Below are 20,599 nucleotides of genomic sequence, written 5' to 3'. Positions count from 1 at the left end.
CTGTAGGTGATGATATGTTCAAACTCTTTGCAATTTTACATTGTCAAACTCCTTTCTGATATTGCTCCACTATTTGTCGGCGCAGAATTAGGGGGATTGGTGATCCTCTTCCCATCTTTACTTCTGAGAGCCGCTGCCACTCCAAGATGCTCTTTTTATACCCAGTCATGTTAATGGCCTATTGCCAGTTGACCTAATGAGTTGCAATTTGGTCCTCCAGCTGTTCCTTTTTAGTACCTTTAACTTTTCCAGCCTCTTATTGCCCCTGTCCCAACTTTTTTTGAGATGTGTTTTGCTGTCATGAAATTTCAAATGAGCCAATATTTGACATGAAATTTCAAAATGTCTCACTTTCGACATTTGATATGTTGTCTATGTTCTATTGTGAATACAATATCAGTTTTTGAGATTTGTAAATTATTGCATTCTGTTTTTAGTTACAATTTGTACTTTGTCCCAACTTTTTTGGAATCAAGGTTGTGTGTGTGTGATTTTATATATATATGTGTGTGTGTGTGTGTGTGTATAATATTTGTCCCCCCAATGACTTCTTTTGATGTGATATTCAAAACATGTCCCATTGATCAGAAATACCTGAATGCAACTCACTTTACCATTCCACATGACCCTTCACTCAGCTGTGTGCTAATTCCTAATTGTTGAGCAATTATCTGTGATTTCTATACCTGTGAAAAGGAGGTGTGATTTGCAACACAGTGGAACAGTTTAGGACATGGTGTATTTTTTTTTCTTGTTACCTCTTAGGATTTTGTGGGTATAAAATAGCACCAGAAACTGTGTGCAGCCAGAGGAAGGCAGAGCAGTGAAGCTTCATCTGATCTCATGACCTCCACAGTCCTTTCAGTGCACCTTTTCCCATTGGCATTATTATGGATAGTGCATGAGATTGTGCTGGTAACATCTCAGGAGGAGAGATGTGTTTACCTGGACCACGCACAGCATCTCGACACTGTGGGTCTCTCTCAGGATGGAGATGTGATCATTGGAGCACTCATCAATTTGCACATTCTGCCATTAATCACTGACCTGAGCTTCACCAAAGAACCGTTTCTGCACCCCTGCTATGAGTGAGTGAGTTGCTGTCTGTCAGTCTCTCTCCAAAGTCATCAGATATTTAAATTAACTAATCATGGTGGTTCAGGAAATTTGACCAAATTTGAACAATGTCATGTTTGTCTGTTTCTGATTTCTCTTCACAGGCAAACCTGGATCATTTTTCTGTACATGATCATGATTTATTCTTTTTAATTTTGGTATCAGGCTTGCATTGGAAAAGTCAGTGTTATACAGTATGCTGGTTATGTGCCACACATTCTGTCAAAATGTCAGAACTCAGTTTTTATTATTTTAAAATTACATACCTGTTTTTGTTATGAGAGAAAGAAATGATGTCACCATCCAAGTGTTTTAAAGTGTTGTGAGGAAAAATTAAATTATTTCTGAGCCTTGGAACGTCACAGCAATGAAGAGGAATGAAGTGATGCTTTCTCTGCTTCATCCCTTATGCCCCATTAGTCAGTCATGTTAAATCTGGTCTGTTATGAGGTCTATTATTGATTTATTTGAGTTATTAGCCTGTTTGACTGGAATGGTTGAATTAAATCTTAACCTCAGTAACTCAAAAACAGTGCACTTATAAACAATCTTCTGTAGGTGGAAAGTTCAGGAACAGAAATCTCTATGGCTCTGATAAATAGAGAATATATTGTCAACAAATCTTTCTGAAATTTGTACTGTGGAGGTCTGTGGAATTTAATTTACAGTTAAAGGAGTTCCTGGCTACAAAATGCTTGAGAATCTCTCCTTGACTGAGGCAAAAATTTGAAACAGATTTCATTTATATTGTCTCAGGAAAGAGGGTACGAAACTGTACCATTCCTTGATGCTGTACAATCCAGCATACACTTAAGTGTAACTGTCTTTTAAAATGTGTGTATAATGTATGTTTAAGCATTTAAAATGTCATTATGATCCAAGATATAGCTTTTTTTTAAGGCACATGATATCCACATTTCCATGTGAATTATACATATTAATGGTGATATGAAAGATGCATCCTTGAAAGTACTTGTGCAGTCTGGCATCTAAGACAAAAAATTCTTGCACACATTTTGCACCTGGTTGCCTTTACAGGACACTGTCTGTTGCACGCAGAGTATGTGATAGGTCTGCAAACTGTTTTATCTCTGTACTTGATACAATAGACCTCATGCATGAGTGTAAATGACAGTGAAGTTTTGTTACTTGGAGAAATTCCTGTCTCTATCAGGCACGCTGCAGACATTCAGAACCACATTCTTCTTTTTATGAATTAATATAGCCATGATCAAATTAATTTTGTGCTGGCAAGCTTTAGTTTATAAAAAATATTGAATGATAACCTGTATGATGCAGATATTGAAGAAAACATGCTTTGTATTTTGAGACAGTTCGTTTCTTTTCATGAGCTCTCTCGAGCATTTTGCTTTGGTTGTAATAAATAAATAAATTATATATATATATATATATATATATATATATATATATATATATATATATATACTTGCATAACACTGATGCAATAAACAAACAAACATTATTTTACAACAATGAAAGACCCTATTCATATTTATTTTTAAAATGCATCTTGGGTCATCAAATCACAAATGGGACAGCACTAAATACAAATGTAAATGAACAAGATACATTCATATAAACCATTTGCTGAGGTGGTCTGGGACACATTTAATCACGTATTTTTTGTCATGGAAATGATGATGCATCCTGATGTCTCCCTGACAAGGAAGTAACAGGAAAAGTGACATCAGATGCATCAGACACAGGTGTTGACAATAATGTGTCTCAGTTGTCACCCCAGACCCATTTTAAAACCAAGTATAAACAGGGCCAAAATCTCAAGAAGAACTGTGGCAGATTACAGTGGTGCTTGAAAGTTTGTGAACCCTTTAGAATTTTCTATATTTCTGCATAAATATGACCTAAAACATCAGATTTTCACACAAGTCCTAAAAGTAGATAAAGAGAACCCAGTTAAACAAATGAGAAAAATATTATACTTGGCCATTTACTTATTGAGGAAAATGATCCAGTATTACATATCTGTGAGTGGCAAAAGTATGTGAACCTTTCCTTTCAGTATCTGGTGTGACCCCCTTATGCAGCAATAACTGCAACTGAACATTTCCAGTAACTGTTGATCAGTCCTGCGCACCGGCTTGGAGGAATTTTAGCCTGTTCCTCCGTACAGAACAGCTTCAACTCTGGGATGTTGGTGGGTTTCCTCACATGAACTGCTTGCTTCAGGTCCTTCCACAACATTTCGATTGGATAGTGGTCGGGACTTTGACTTGACCATTCCAAAACATTATTCTTCTTTAACCATTCTTTGGTAGAACGACTTGTGTGCTTCGGGTCATTGTCTTGCTGCATGACCCACCTTCTCTTGAGATTCAGTTCAAGGACAGAGGAAAACCTTTAGAATTTGCTGGTATAGTTCAGAATTCATTTTTCCATCAATGATGGCAAGCCGTCCTGGCCCAGATACAGCAAAACAGGCCCAAACCATCATACTACCACCACCATATTTCAAAGATGGGATAAGGTTCTTATACTATAATGCAGTGTTTTCCTTTCTCCAAACATAATGCTTCTCATTTAAACCAAAAATTTCTATTTTGCTATCATCCATCCACAAAACATTTTTCCAATAACCTTTTGTCTTGTCCACGTGACCTTTAGCAAATTGAAGACGAGCATCACTGTTCTTTTTGGAGAGCAGTGGCTTTCTCCTTGCAACCCTGCCATGCACACCATTGTTGTTCAGTGTTCTCCTGATGGTGGACTCATGAACATTAACATTAGCCAATGTGAGAGAGGCCTTCAGTTGCTTAGAAGTTACCCTGGGGTCCTTTGTGACCTCATCGACTATTAAATGCCTTGCTCTTGGAGTGATCTTTGTTGGTCGATCACTCCTGGGGAGGGTAACAATGGTCTTGAATTTCCTCCATTTGTACACAATATGTCTGACTGTTGATTGGTGGAGTCCAAACACTTTAGAGATGGTTTTGTAACCTTTTCCAGCCTGATGAGCATCAACAACGCTTTTTCTGAGGTCCTCAGAAATCTCCTTTGTTCATGCCATGATACACTTCCACAAACGTGTTGTGAAGATCAGACTTTGATATATCCCTGTTCTTTAAATAAAACAGGGTGCCAACTCACACCTGATTGTCATCCCTCTATCTATCCATCCATCTTCTACCGCTTATCCTGATCTGGGTCATGGGGGTAGCAGCCTAAGCAGAGCAGCCCAGACTTCCCTCTCCCCAGCCACCTCCCCAGCTCTTCCAGGGGAATACCAAGGTGTTCCCAGGCCAGCTGAGAGATGTAATCTCTCCAGCATGTCCTGGGTCTGCCCTGGGGTCTCCTCCTGGTGGGGCATGCCCAGAAAACCTCCCTTGGGAGGCATCCAGGGGGCATCCTAACAAGGTGCCTGAACCACCTCAATTGACTCTTTTCGATGTGGAGGAGCAGCGGTTCTACTCTGAGTCTCCCAAATGACCAAGCTTCTCACCCTGTCTCTAAGGCAGAGCCCAGCCACCCTGCGAAGAAAACTCATTTCTACCACTTGTATCCGTGACTTCATTCTTTCGGTCACTACCCATAGCTCGTGACCATAGTTGAGAGTGGAAACATAGATGGACCAGTAAATTGAGAGCTTTGCCTTTTGGCTCAGCTCTCTCTTTACCACCGCAAACCGGTTTAGCGTCCGCTAATTGTCATCCCATTGATTGAAAATACCTGACTCTAATTTCACCTTCAAATTAACTGCTAATCCTAGAGGTTCACATACTTTTGCCACTCACAGATATGTAATATTGGATCATTTTCCTCAATAAATAAATGAGCAAGTATAATATTTTTGTCTCATTTGTTTAACTGGGTTCTCTTTATCTACTTTTAGGACTTGTGTGAAAATCTGATGATCTTTCAGGTCATATTTATGCAGAAATATAGAAAATTCTAAAGGGTTTACAAACTTTCAAGCACCACTGTATCTCCCCAATTTCTGTATAAAACTGCACAACATGTTCCTTAGATTTAATTATGTTTAAAAGCAAAGGGTTGTCACATAAAATATCAACAATGTTTAGTTTGACATTTTACTGAACATTATAGTTTTTTTTAAATGTTGCAACATATAATTTCATAACTTTTGAATGCATTGTTTCTTTACAACATTTCTTTGCATATACCAAAGCTTTTACACCCTCGTGTGTGTGCATGTGTGTGTCTGTGTGTGTTGTTTTACTGTATCAAATATTGTATGGTTGTGTCTCCTTCATCAAGTAATTCCCTTTGTTTGTCTGTTCAGATTTCAAGAGAGTCCTGTGCAGTGGGGTCAGGCTGTTGTCTTTGCTGTGGAGGAGATTAACAGAAATCCTTCTTTGCTGCCTGGGGTTCGACTGGGCTACCGTATCATGGACAGCTGCTCACGCTACCCACATAGCTTGAGATCAGTCATGTCCTTAATCAGTGGAGGGAACGGCACCTGTGAGTCCACCCAACCTGCCAAAATTATCATTGGAGACTCTGCTTCCACGCCATCTATTATTCTGTCCAGAGTTCTGAGCCCATTGCGTGTACCAGTGGTGAGTGTCATGCCGAGCACAGATATATATATGTCTTGAAAAGTATTCATTCCCCTTGGTGTTTGTCCTGTTTTGTTGTATTACAATCATGAATTAAAATGCATTTTTGGGGAGTTAGCACCATTTGACTTGCACAACATGCCTACAACTTTAAACATGAAAAGTATTGTTTTATTGTGACGCAAACAATAAGTTGAAAAAACAGAAATCGGGAGTGCGCATCAGTATCCACCCCCCAAAGTCAATACTTTGTAGAACCACCCTTTGCTGCAATTACAGCTGCAAGTCTCTTGGGGTATGTCTCTAAAGCTTAGAACATCTAGCCATTGGTATTTTTGCCTATTCCTCAAGGCAAAACTGCTCCAACTCCTTCCAGTTCGATGGGTAGTGTTGGTATCTAGAAATCTTCAAGTTAGGCCACAGATTCTCAATTTGATTGCGTTCTGGGCTTTGATTGGGCCATTCCAGGATATTTAAATGTTTACCTTTAAACCATTCCAGCATAGTTTTAGCAGTATGTTTAGAGTCATTGTCCTGCTGGAACGTGAACCTTCATCCCAGTCTCAAACCTCTGGCTGACTCAAACAGGTTTTCCTCCAGAATTGCCCTGTATTTAGTGCCATCCATCTTTCCTTCAGTGCTGACCAGATTTCCTGTCCCTGCAGATGAAAAATAGCCCTACAGCATGATGCTGCCATGACCACAGCATGACCATGCTTCATTGTAGAAATGGTGTTCTCAGGGTTTTGGGTTTGTGCCACACATGGCATTTTCCATGATGGTCAAAAAGATAAATAGTCTCATTTGACCAGATAATGTGTTTGGAGAGTCTGCCATATGCTGTTGGGAAAACTCCAAACATGTTTTATGAAGCAATGACTTTTTCTGGCCACTCTTCCATAAAGCCCCACTCTGTGGAGTGTACAGCTTAAAGTGGTCCTCAGGACAGATACTCCTATCTCCACTGTGGATCTTTGCAGCTCCTTCAGTGTTATCTTTGGTGTCTTTGTTGCATCTCTGATTAATGCCGTCTGTGAGTTTTGGTGGGCAGCCATCTCTTTTCTGGTTTGTAGTGGTGTCATATTCTTTCCATTTTGCTATAATGGATTTAATGGTACTCCCTGGGATATTCAAAGTTTGGGATATTTTTTATAACCCAACCCTGATCAATACTTCTTTGCAACTTTGTGTCTGACCTGTTTGTAGGCTCCTTGGTGTTCATGTTGCTTGCTTAGTCATGTTGCAGAGTCAAGGTCCTTCCAGAACAGGTTGATTTATACAGACATCATGTGACAAATTATGTGACACTTTGATTGCACACAGGTGGATCTTAATCAACTAATTATGTGACTTATGAAGTGAATTGGTTGGACCAGCTCTTATTGAGGCATTTCATATGAAAGGTGGTGAATACCTATGCACACTTCAGATTTCTATTTTTTCATCTTAATTATTGTTAGTTATAAGTTAAACAGATGTTATATTAGGGCGGCACGGTGGTGTAGTGGTTAGCGCTGTCGTCTCACAGCAAGAAGGTCCGGGTTCGAGCCCCGTGGCCAGTGAGGGTCTTTCTGTGCGGAGTTTGCATGTTCTCCCCATGTCCACGTGGGTTTCCTCCGGGTGCTCCGGTTTCCAAAGACATGCAGGTTAGGTTAACTGGTGACTCTAAATTGACCATAGGTGTGAATGTGAGTGTGAATGGTTGTCTGTGTCTATGTGTTAGCCCTGTGATGACCTGGAGACTTGTCCAGGGTGTACCCCGCCTTTCGCCCGTAGTCAGCTGGGATAGGCTCCAGCTTGCCTGCGACGCTGTAGAACAGGATAAAGCGGCTAGAGATAGTGAGATGAGATGTTATATTAAACTTTGTCTTGTCAACATGAGATATTGTCTTGTCATTGAGATATTGTTTAAAATGTTACTTTTCAAAGGGGGTGTACTCATTTATGCTGAGCACTGCGTGTGTATAAAAAAAAAAATCTCCTTCTCACCCCCGGCGGGGGGGTGGTATCCATGTCATCCTCAAGCTCGGGTCCTCTACCAGAGGCCTGGGAGTTTGAGGGTTCTGCGCAGTATCTTCGATGTTCCTAGGACTGCGCTCTTCTGGACTGAGGCTTCAGATGTTGTTCCTGGGATTTGCTGGAGCCACTCTCCCAGTTTGGGGGTTACTGCCCCAAGTGCCCCCACTACCACGGGGACCACGCAACCCTTGACCTTCCACATCCGTTCCAGCTGCTCTTTCAACCCTTGATACTTCTCAAGTTTCTCATGTTCCTTCTTCCTGATGTTGGCGTCAGCTGGGATCGCCACATCTATCACCACCACCCTCTTCTGCTCTTTGTCCACCACCACTATGTCCGGTTGGTTAGCCAGGATCTGTTTGTCAGTCTGGAAGCTGAAGTCCCACAGAATCTTGGCCCTGTTGTTCTCAGCCACCTTCTGTGGTATGGCCCATTGGGACTTGGGTATTTCTATTCCATACTGGTTGCAGATGTTCCTGTATACTATCCCAGCCACTTGGTTGTGCCTCTCCATGTACGCTGATCCAGCTAGCATCTTACACCCTGCTACTATGTGCTGGACTGTTTCAGGGGCTTCTTTGCACAGTCTGCATCTTGGGTCTGATCTACTCTGGTAGATCCTGGCCTCTATGGCTCTTGTGCTTATAGCCTGTTCTTGTGCTGCCATGATTAGTGCCTCTGTGCTGTCTGTCAGTCCTGCATTATCCAGCCACTGGTAGGATTTCTTGATATCAGCCACTTCCTCTATCTGACGGTGGTACATGCCATGTAGGGGTTTGTCTCTCCAGGTTGTCTGTTCCTCCTCCTCCTCTGCACTCTCATCAGGGTTCTGCTGCCTGAGACATTCACTTAGCAGTTCATCCTTTGGGGCCATCTTTCTGATGTATTCTTGGATTTTCGATGTTTCATCCTGGACCGTGGTCTTGACGCTCACTAGCCCTCGGCCTCCCTCTTTCTGCTTAGTGTATAGTCTCAGGGTGCTGGACTTGGGGTGGAACCCTCCATGCATGGTGAGGAGCTTTCTAGTCTTGATATCTGTGGCTTCTATCTCCTCCTTTGGCCAGTTTATGATACCAGCGGGGTATCTGATGACTGGTAGTGCGTACATGTTGATGGCTCGGACCTTGTTTTTACCATTCAGCTGACTTTTCAGGACCTGCCTTACTCTCTGGAGGTATTTGGCTGTGGTTGACTTCCTTGTGGCCTCTTCATGGTTTCCATTAGCCTGTGGGATGCCAAGGTACTTGTAGCTGTCTTGGATATCACCTATGTTGCCCTCTGGTAGGTCAATCCCTTCAGTCCGGATCATCTTGCCTCTCTTTGAGACCATCCGGCCACACTTGTCCAATCCGAATGACATCCCTATGTCATCGCTGTAGATCCGGGTGGTGTGGATCAGCGAGTCTATTTCTCGCTCATTCCTGGCATACAGCTTGATGTCATCCATGTAGAGCAGGTGGCTGATTGTTGCCCCACTACGGAATCGGTACCCGTAGCCACTCTTCGTGATGATCTGACTGAGGGGGTTCAGGCCTATGCAGAACAGCAGTGGTGATAACGCATCTCCTTGGTATATGCCACACTTGATGTTGACTTGGGCAATGGGTTTTGAGTTGGCCTCTAGGGTTGTCTTCCACATTTCCATTGAGTTCTGTATGAAGGTCCTTAGGTTCCTGTTGATCTTATACAGTTCCAGACATTCCAGTATCCATGTGTGTGGCATTGAGTCGTAGGCTTTCTTGTAGTCAATCCAGGCAGTGCACAGGTTGGTCTGTCTCTTCTTACAGTCTCGGGCGACTGTTCTATCGGCCAGTAGCTGGTGTTTGGCTCCTCTGGTGTTACTGCCAATTCCTTTCTGTGCCTCGCTCATGTATTGAGCCACATGCTTACTCATTTTTGCCGCAATGATGCCTGACAGGGCCTTCCATGTTGTGCAGAGACAGGTAATTGGCCGGTAGTTGGATGGGATGGGTCCCTTCTGGGGGTCCTTCATGATTAGGACTGTCCTGCCTTGGGTTAGCCATTCTGGGTGGGTTCCATCCCTCAGCAGCTGGTTCATCTGTGCTGCTAGGCATTCATGGAGTGCAGTTAGCTTCTTCAGCCAGTACGTATGGATCATATCGGGGCCTGGTGCTGTCCAGCTCTTCATCTTTGACACTCTTTCTTGGACGTCTGCCATTGAGATGGTTACTGGTTCTTGTTCTGGGAGGTTGCTGTGGTCAGCTCTTAGGTCCACTAACCACTGGGCATCGGTGTTGTGTGATGCCTTTCTTTCCCATATGTCTTTCCAGTATTTTTCCACCTCAGCTCTTGGTGGGTCTGACCGGTTGTTGTTCCCCTGCCATTGAGAGTACACCTTGGCTGGTTCAGTGGAGAACAGCTTGTTTATTCTCCTGGCCTCTCCCTCCTTGGTGTATCTCTTCAACTGGGTGGCCAGAGCCGTTAGTCGCTGTTTGGCAGTTTCGAGTGCCTCTGGTATGGAGAGTGAGTTGTACTTCCTGGGCGCCCCTTTATTCACCATGTTCCCTTTCTGTAGTTCAGCTAGCTGGCTAACTTCTCTCCTTGCTGCCTTTATCTTGGCCTCTAATCGTCTCTTCCATGGTGGATACTGTTTGTTATGTCCCGAGCCCACCTTGTGTCCAAGCATCTCCATGATTACTGTTGCTGTACTGTGTATCAGCTTGTTGGTCTCAGTGATGGTTCTTGTGGAGATTGTCTTCAGAGCAGCATTCACATCTACTAGTAGATCTTCTGAAGGTACTTGGCAACTCAGCTTCGGTATTTGTCGGGGGCTCCAGGTTTCCAGTTGGGTCACGAGCTTCCTTCTCAGGTCAGCAGCTCTTGTGTTGAGGCTGTTAGCTGTTGGGGCTTGGTACCCAATCTCTGGTTGTGGGGATGATGACATCTCCCCGCTGACCTGTCTTCCTGGCTCCCCCTTGCCGTAGCATCGTTGTTGTATTTCATTAATCTCTAGTTGTGATAGCAGATTTCGATTATGGATGTTGGAACACTGGGCTAATAGCTGTTTCTTTGTTAGCCTTGATTGTGGGTTTCGAAGTATCCAATGGTCCCACATTCTCTGCATGTATCCCCTCTCTCTGGGATTGCTTGTATAGTAGCATTCCAGCAAATCCGTATTTTCTGTCCTCGTCCATCGATGTCTTGTTCCAGTAGCCCATTTCTCATCAGTTTGCCCTGGTTCCCTAGCAACTGACGCAGACCTTGTTGACCCGGGCGACGTCTGAGCCGGTATGACTCTAGTCTATTCCTGAGGTAGGCTGATATATCATGAGGGGTTTTGCCTAAGGACCCTTACTGGATGATGTTTTGCCCCGACCGGGATTCGAACCCCGATCTCCTGCGTCGTAGTCAGTGAGTATTACCACTGTACTATCCAGCTGACACACACACACACACACACACACACACACACACACACACACACACACACACACACACACACACACACACACACACACACACACACACACACACACACACACACACACACACACACACACACACACACACACACACAGAGAGCAAGATATAGTATATATCACCTCACAGCAAGAAAGTAAGAAAGTTCTGGATTGATTGGGGCCTTTCGATGTGGAGTTTGCATGTTCTCCCTGTGTCTGTGTGGGTTTCCTCTGGGTGCTCCCATTTCCCCCACAGTCAAAAGACATGTAGTTAAGTTAAGTGGCTACTCCAAATTGTCCATAGGTGTGAATGGTTGTTTCCCAAGCCCAGAAATGGGAGGACTGCGGTACCTGGTATAAAGCTATGCTCCAATTAATAGGATGTGGATCAGTAGGGTCCACATTGACTCTGGCCTGGTAACAGTGCTGGACAAGGGAGAAGATGATTAGGAATCTTATGGCCCTTTTCCACTACCCTTTTTCAGCTCACTTCAGCTTGCTTCAGCTCACTTCAGCCCGACACGGCTCGCATTTCGACTACCAAAAACCAGCACGACTCAGCTCGCTTCAGCCCTGCTTAGCCCCTAAAACTTGCACCGTTTTGGAGTGGGGCTGAAGCAAGCCAAACCGAGCTGAGTGGGGCTAGGGGCGTGAGCAGACACTCCCCTGTGCACTGATTGGTGAGGAGGAGTGTCCTCACATGCCCACACACGCCCCGCGAGCGCGCTGGGATCTGTAAACACCGCAAACCCGGAAGGAGAAGAATTACGAGAATTTCTGAAGCCTTATGCACCTCGCCTCATCTATACGCTCTTGCCAGTATCTGTCCGCGTTGTCGGTGACAACAAGCCACAGCACCAAGACCAGCAACACTAACGACTCCATGTCCTCCATGTTTATTGTTTACTCTCCGGGTCGTGAGACTACCGCTTAAAAGATCACTGATGTCACTGTTTGCGCTGCTTAACGACATCACGTGACGTCCACCCACTTTCGCTAACTCCACCCAATGTGTCCACCCACTTCCAGCCAGCACGGTTCAGCGCGGTTGTAGTCGAAATGCAACTCCAACAGCCCCGCTCAGCTCGACTCAGCACGGCATGGCTCAGCCCGACTCAGCCGCGTTTGGAGTGGAAAAGCGGCATTATATCATGATTCTCACTAGTGGGTCATTGACGAAGTCTGCAATTTTATAATTTTCTTACACTGGTGGAAAGATCAAAGTTGTATTCTTTGCTATTGAGTTCCTATGGATATTGGATTGATCACTTAAACTGAATGGGTTTAAGCCAAGCTTCAATAACTCAAATACAATTTTGACTTTAAATGTGTTCTGATGGTATTGTTCACATTAAAATATTTAACTTAATATTTCAGCAATTTCATTATTTTCACAAAGTAAATCTGTACAGAGGGGATTTTCTTGAGTTGAGTGTAAAAGGAGGTTAAGCTAAAAAGTGCAAATAATTAGAAAGTTGATTATATTTATAAAGTATGTTGGGAATATATTCTGTTTATCCCTCAGATCAGCTACCTGGCTACATGTGTGTGTCTCAGTAACAGAAAAGAGTATCCCAATTTCTTTCGCACCATCCCCAGTGATATGTATCAGGTTCGCACCATGGCCCAGATGGCCAAACAGTTTGGATGGACCTGGGTTGGTGCTGTGGCAGAGGAAAATGACTATGGGCTCCAGGCAGTGCAGGCATTTAGGGAGGAAACAAAAGGTACCAGTATCTGCCTCGCTTTTGTCAGCACTATCTTCCGTGAGAGATTGGCAAAAGATGTGGCTCGTGCCGTAAAGATAGTGCAAAGCTCATCTGCTCGTGTGATCATGGTATTTGCTTGGTATACGGATGTAGAAACGTTCCTCATTGAGCTGGTTCGGAGAAATGTGACGGACCGCCAGTTCCTTGCAAGTGAGAGTTGGAGTACCAGTAGCCATCTCTTGAGCAATCCTGAGCTCTACACCATTGCACAAGGCACACTGGGAGTGGCTATTAGGAGTGCACCTATTCCTGGACTTGAGAAACACCTAAGAGAGCTCCACCCCTCCCGGTATCCTCGAGACACAATTCTGAGAGTGTTATGGGAGAGGACATTTGGCTGCAGCCCAGTAGTGAACAACATGAGAGCCTCTCAGAGTGACTTACCCCCATGCAGTGGGAAGGAAAGTCTGGAGGAGGTTCAGAATGATGTTACAGATGTCTCTAACTTAAGAATCACTTATAATGTGTATTTGGCAGTTTATGCAGCTGCCTATGCACTCCACTCTCTACTGGCTTGCACTGCACCTAACAGTTCTGACCCTATGGTGACCCCAGGCTGCTCATCTCCAGATGTCATCATTACACAACAGGTAATGCTGGTTTTTTTATGTTTTATGTATTTATAAGACTATTTTCTTTATAATTCTTAATTTATAACCCAGATAAATGTACTCAGTGATACGTGAACTTCTAGAATGATTTAAATATAAATTCATGATCTAAGGAATAAAACCCACCTTGAGTATCACTGTTTGTTATTCGAAAAAATCCACAAGTGAGTCATGTGATGCAAAAATTAATTGTTTTTTCCTGTAATGTAATCAGGTTATAATATGTATGATTAAGCATGAGTGTCAGAGATAGTATTTTCAAATTAATCAACACCATCTGCCAAATTTGATTCAAGAATTTAATAATAGCAGTGTTCTATCAAAGTCCCTCCTGCACCAGGATCTGGTCTTCCCAGGCAATCTCCTGTCACAGTACTAAGCAGCTCTTAAGGTGCAAGGGTGTGGTGCGGATTTCCATTTCGGTAGCCCTCGGCCTATTGCACAGCAAGGGGTACAGTGGGGGGCTGATCCTCTGGTAACCAGAAGAGTCTGACTCCCTACTCACATCTGTATTGCAGCATGCCTTGCCAGATGGCAGTAGGTACCATTTTTATGATTGTCTTTGGGATTACCCGACCACGAGTAGAACTCGTGATCTCCCAGTCGAAAGGCAGACATGCTAAACACTAGGCCAGTTCATGGTGCAGTGTGGTATAAATAGATTAAATTTGTATGTGCAAATTTTAGTTGAAATAAAATTGGTTAATGATGAATATCATTATTCTTGATGTCATAAATATAAATACGATATTTATATTATGATCCTCGGCTATCGAAAATGCGGCAGTCCTTCTTGATCACCTTCTTCTTCTCCTTCTAGCTCTTAGAGCACCTTAAACTGGTGAACTTCACAACTCAGTTGGGAGAGAAGTTTTATTTTCAAGATGGGGAGATTCCTGCTGTCTATGACATAGTGAATTGGCGGAGAGGTCCTGGAGGAGCCTTGCAATATGTCCTAATTGGCCGAATGGAGGGTTCCAACCTCATCATTAATGAATCTGCCATTAGCTGGCAAGGAAACCAAAACAAGGTAATTAAGCCAAATACATAAATATAAGCAATATAGTCATATGATAAGAGTCAAGAATTAATGAGTATCTTTGCTTCCATTCCCTCAAATATTTGGAAAATCCATTGTTATTTATGGTATATACAGTAATTTGCACTCACTAGATTTCATTTGGGTGAAGCAGGTAGTGTTGGGCCGGGCCTGGGATTTGATCCTCAGCTCTGGTTACTGTATCTGTGGTGTTTCCTTTGTTATCCCATGATTTGAATGTTTTTTTTTCCCTTCCCTGTTCTTAGATAGATGTTCCAAAAACATGCATATTGTTGGAAGTGTGTGTGTGTGTGTGTACGATTCGCTGTAATGGGGTTGTCTCTCCATCATGAAAGATCATGTCTTATATACTGTATAAATCCTATAGACACTATATAAATCAGTGAACAATTATTTGGCAAAAAATATATACAACCCCGATTCCAAAAAAGTTGGGACAAAGTACAAATTGTAAATAAAAACAGAATGCAATGATGTGGAAGTTTCAAAATTCCATATTTTATTCAGAATAGAACATAGATGACATATCAAATGTTTAAACTGAGAAAATGTATCATTTAAAGAGAAAAATTAGGTGATTTTAAATTTCATGACAACAACACATCTCAAAAAAGTTGGGACAAGGCCATGTTTCCCACTGTGAGACATCCCCTTTTCTCTTTACAACAGTCTGTAAACGTCTGGGGACTGAGGAGACAAGTTGCTCAAGTTTAGGGATAGGAATGTTAACCCATTCTTGTCTAATGTAGGATTCTAGTTGCTCAACTGTCTTTGGTCTTTTTTGTCGTATTTTCCATTTTATGATGCGTCAAATGTTTTCTATGGGTGAAAGATCTGGACTGCAGGCTGGCCAGTTCAGTACCCGGACCCTTCTTCTATGCAGCCATGATGCTGTAATTGATGCAGTATGTGGTTTGACATTGTCATGTTGGAAAATGCAAGGTCTTCCCTGAAAGAGACGTTGTCTGGATGGGAGCATATGTTGCTCTAGAACCTGGATATACCTTTCAGCATTGATGGTGTCTTTCCAGATGTGTAAGCTGCCCATGCCACATGCACTAATGCAACCCCATACCATCAGAGATGCAGGCTTCTGAACTGAGCGCTGATAACAACTTGGGTCACCCTTCTCCTCTTTAGTCCGAATGACACGGCGTCCCTGATTTCCATAAAGAACTTCAAATTTTGATTCGTCTGACCACAGAACAGTTTTCCACTTTGCCACAGTCCATTTTAAATGAGCCTTGGCCCAGAGAAGACATCTGCGCTTCTGGATCGTGTTTAGATACAGCTCCTTCTTTGAACTATAGAGTTTTAGCTGGCAACGGCGGATGGCACGGTGAATTGCGTTCACAGATAATGTTCTCTGGAAATATTCCTGAGCCCATTTTGTGATTTCCAATACAGAAGCATGCCTGTATGTGATGCAGTGCCGTCTAAGGGCCCGAAGATCACGGGCACCCAGTCTGGTTTTCCGGCCTTGACCCTTACGCACAGAGATTCTTCCAGATTCTCTGAATCTTTTGATGATATTATGCACTGTAGATGATGATATGTTCAAACTCTTTACAATTTTACACTGTCGAACTCTTTTCTGATATTGCTCCACTATTTGTCGGCGCAGAATTAGGGGGATTGGTGATCCTCTTCCCATCTTTACTTCTGAGAGCCGCTGCCACTCCAAGATGCTCTTTTTATACCCAGTCATGTTAATGACCTATTGCCAATTGACCTAATGAGTTGCAATTTGGTCCTCCAGCTATTCCTTTTTTGTACCTTTAACTTTTCCAGCCTCTTATTGCCCCTGTCCCAACTTTTTTGAGATGTGTTGCTGTCATGAAATTTCAAATGAGCCAATATTTGTCATGAAATTTCAAAATGTCTCACTTTCGACATTTGATATGTTGTCTATGTTCTATTGTGAATATACTATCAGTTTTTGAGATTTGTAAATTATTGCATTCCGTTTTTATTTACAATTTGTACTTTGTCCCAACTTTTTTGGAATCGGGGTTGTACATGCTTTTGAGTTCCGTTCCCCAGGTTTCAAATGAAGCCTTTTGTCCAATCATATGTTTTCTTAGTCAGTTCTTACACACATCCTAAAGCTGCTCATGCAGCAAAATGTTATTTTATGCATCATTTCCATATCTATGCTGAAAAAAATTAAAAATTATTCCTGACCTTTAAACAGACAAGAAAAAAATTAAATTGTTACTGACTGTTCAACAGACAAGAAAAAATAGCCCTTTGAGGGTTAAATTTACTTTATTGTTTCCTGATAATTTTAGGTGCCTGTGTCTGTATGCACTGCTGAATGCCCCCAAGGGACAAGGAAAGCTAAAAGGAAGGGCCTGCCAGTCTGCTGCTTTGACTGCCTCCCCTGCGCCGAAGGGGAATTCAGCAATGTCACAGGTCATCAAATATCACTTCAGTTTATACTTGAATCAAACTGCTGAAAACAAATGCGATTTACATCATGCAGTGAAAGGCACAACAAGTCAAATTCCATCTGGATTCAGGAAAGTCCAGTACATTTTTTTTATTCCTATTTCTGTTATTACCATGCAACTTCCCTCACATTCTATTAAATCATTTTTGTTTAGACCACAGTGCTGTTGAATTTTCAATTCTGCTTGGTCAGAAGGCATGGATTAACTTTCTATAACACATACATGTCAACCTTTGGTCAATCAAACCTGTATAACCAACCTCCAGAATCCGTATTTCCCTTATAAAATCCATATAAGATGCAAATTAAAATAATTTACCTAAAATTTGAATGATAATTAACATTGATATGTCCCAGTTACTTTTTATTCAATATTAATAACAATAAACCTTCAGAATGAATACAAAGCTCCAATGTTTGACAAAAACACAGTGTTATCAGTGTAGTTACGAAGGAAATACTTCGTTGTTTGGAGACAGGTTTCACCGAGCGGCTATTATGCGCGAGACTTCATATTAGCCACAAAGTCAGGAAAATCTGTTCGTAAAATTACGTTATAATGACCAAATACAATGAATAGTATTTTTCCAGTCTCACCTGTGAAAGGTAATCCCATGTGATCTCGTTTGGATGGTAAACCTGTTGGTACAGTTAAATGCAGCACATGAATGAGGCGTCTTTATTCTCGGGCGAGGATGACGTATGATTCTACACAGAAGCCGGCGTCTATGACTTCCCGGTTGGCGGGATTCTCGCAATGCGGTGTGCGCATGATCAAAAGTGGAACGAAGTCTCACTACCACAAGATAACGCGCGATTTCATAAGACTCTTTACTGGCTGGCTGTGGTGTACAGTACGTTTGTAAATGTTATGCGTTCTTTTATCATCGTGGGAATTGATTATAGCTCTAAATAAATATTGAAGTTTTTTTAAAGAATCTGTATAACTTTATTTATACACCCGTATACTACGTTTATTGAATCAAATCCGTATAAAATACAGACATTCCGTATAGGTTGACATGTATGATAACAGAAGCTCATGCAGTAGTTCTGGCTCCAAGGCAAATCATAGGTTTATATTAATGTGCTCATTCTAATGTTTTAATTTCAGAGTAACAACTTACACAAGGACTCGTGTTGAAGATGCTACACATCAAAGTAGTTAAAAAGATGCATAAGCATTGATATTGTGAATATTTCAATGAGGAGATGCTTATTTAACATTTAGAAAAGTCAATTAACTGAAATTCATCACTTTATTCAACATTGTGCTCACGCTGGTCTCAAATGCACACAATCTGAGTTTAATATGTTAATTGCCATGCCTAACCCTGCTCCTGGAAATCACATAGTACCCTTAGTATTCTTAAAACCATGGTTAAGCTCGGGACCAAACTGACTTTTATTATTTTTTTCAAACATCTTTTTTACAGGCTCACAAGAATGTTATCGCTGCCCCCCAGAATTCTGGTCCAATAGTCTCCGGACTGCATGTGTACCACGTGAGGTTGAATACCTCTCCTTCAATGAGACAATGGGCATCACTTTGACTACTGTTGCTGTGTGTGGTACAATGATAACAGCAGCTGTAGGTGTGGTTTTTGTGTACTACAGGCAGACTCCTATCGTCAAGGCCAATAACTCGGAGCTGAGCTTCCTGCTCTTGCTGTCACTTAAACTCTGCTTCCTGTGTTCACTGGTGTTTGTGGGTCAGCCTTCATTATGGTCATGTAGGCTACAGCAAGCAGTGTTTGGGATCAGTTTTGTTCTTTGCATCTCGTGCATCCTGGTCAAAACCATTGTGGTTCTGGTTGCATTTCGTTCAGCTAGACCTGGATCTGCAGCCCTCATGAAGTGGTTTGGACCAGGCCAGCAAAGAGGAAGTGTTCTGTTCTTTACTTGTATTCAGGTGATTATCTGTGCTGTGTGGTTATCCCTCAGTCCACCTTTTCCTCACCGCAACTTAAGCATTCAAGGGTCAAAGATCATTTTAGAGTGCATGGTGGGATCAGTGACAGGCTTTTCTCTGGTTTTGGGCTACATTGGACTGTTGGCTGCCATTTGCTTCCTTCTGGCCTTCTTTGCCCGAAAGCTTCCAGACAATTTTAATGAGGCCAAATTCATCACTTTCAGTATGTTGATCTTCTGTGCTGTGTGGATCACCTTTGTTCCAGCATACATCAGCTCCCCAGGGAAATATAGCGTTGCAGTAGAAATATTTGCTATCCTGGCTTCCAGTTTTGGTGTCCTGATTTGTATATTTGCCCCAAAATGTTACATTATTTTACTCAGGCCAGAAAAGAACACCAAGAAATTTCTCATGGGGAAAACACAATAGAGAACAGGATCTGCTATTGTCACTGCCTTCTCATGAATAATGAAACAATGTTCATGAGTCTTTTTCCAAGATTACTGATCAAGTATGATGAAATATTAGTGTACATGTGGAAATGTTAAAATTATGCTTGTTAATGTTTAATAAATTGTATGATTGCACACAAGATTGCAATTTTGATATTGAGTTCTTTTATACAGTCAAAAGGAAAAAAAAAGATAATAATGATCATTATTATTAACAGCAGATAGTGAGATAATGCATAATTTCTCTTCAGCAACTGTATCCAATACCATAAAAATGGGTATCTTTTTAAACACAAATTTATGAGCTTTTGACCATCGGAGTCACTTATGCACTCATTATAATTTTAACTTAAAGTCTATTATATAAAACTGAAGTTAGTAACTGTTCAATGATGGAGACTTGAGTGAAAACTCTTCTCTGAAATTACAGTTCTCAGACTATCCTAGCAAGAACATCCACAGCAATCTTTATGTTTTATATGTGGTACCATCCATAGTAATCCCATGGTGATAGTGAGGCTATTCTTTTGGGGCAATCCTTAGCAGCAGTGAGTGGCTTTCAGGTGACCAAATCTCCAAACAGAAATAGAGCAGAAAGGGGCATCAGCATTCAAAACATCCCAGTTAACCAATACACTTTATGCCAATGAACCCTACAGATCTGTGATTTACCTCAGGAGAAAAAAGGGGAAATATATATATATATATATATATATATATATATATATATATATTTTTTTTTTTTTTTTTTTTCCACAAAAAGTTAACATTACATTAACCCTCTGGGGTCTGAGGGTATTTTCTGGCACTCTAATGATTTTGGCAAGGTCTGATTTTGTTGTCACTTTCAACAAAATTTGTCACTTTCAACAAAAAATACTAAGCAGTATTTTCAAAGTCATAGCACAAGTTCCGCTACAATAATATCTACGTAGTATGCATGTCATGATTGTACTTTAAAAAATAACAGAAATGAAGATGTTGTAAAAAGCAGTTTTAGAACTGTGTTTGGAATGTGTGAAAAACATGACCATTGTGTCGAACCATTTTGGTCATTTGAGGTGATTCTGTTTGGTCTTAGGAATGTATCAAGCACAAAAACTTAAATCTGCTCCATTGATTTGGACAATTAACTGGCTATAAAAAAAATGTCCTATTGTTTTGGGATAAAGGGTTGGTGGGGGAGGGGTATTCAGTGAGAAGGGTAAAAAAAAATTCCATTCCATTCAA

At 41.8% G+C, this 20,599-nt stretch overlaps 1 protein-coding gene across 1 annotated transcript; it reads left to right on the top strand.

The window, feature by feature from the left end:
- The first annotated feature begins 843 nt into the window (after positions 1-843).
- On the top strand, positions 844-19,346 carry LOC132888433 (extracellular calcium-sensing receptor-like). The gene is made up of 6 exons (XM_060924484.1): positions 844-1,088; positions 5,396-5,672; positions 12,639-13,472; positions 14,314-14,523; positions 16,845-16,968; positions 18,442-19,346. Exons 1-6 carry the CDS (start codon positions 844-846, stop codon positions 19,344-19,346), a joined length of 2,595 nt encoding a protein of 864 aa, XP_060780467.1.
- The last annotated feature ends 1,253 nt before the right edge of the window (positions 19,347-20,599 follow it).

This window comes from Neoarius graeffei, chromosome 6 (genome assembly GCF_027579695.1).
Source record: "Neoarius graeffei isolate fNeoGra1 chromosome 6, fNeoGra1.pri, whole genome shotgun sequence".
Lineage (NCBI taxonomy): Eukaryota > Metazoa > Chordata > Actinopteri > Siluriformes > Ariidae > Neoarius > Neoarius graeffei.
The sequence above is the reverse complement of the archived record's forward strand: the minus strand, read 5'-3'. Positions and strand labels throughout refer to the sequence as shown.

Coding starts and splice junctions, on each gene's coding strand:
- LOC132888433 (XM_060924484.1), top strand. CDS start 844: ATGACCTCCACAGTCCTTTCAGTGCACCTTTTCCCATTGGCATTATTA. Junction 1,089..5,395: donor TTTCTGCACCCCTGCTATGA/GTGAGTGAGTTG, acceptor TTGTCTGTTCAG/ATTTCAAGAGAGTCCTGTGC. Junction 14,524..16,844: donor GGCAAGGAAACCAAAACAAG/GTAATTAAGCCA, acceptor TGATAATTTTAG/GTGCCTGTGTCTGTATGCAC.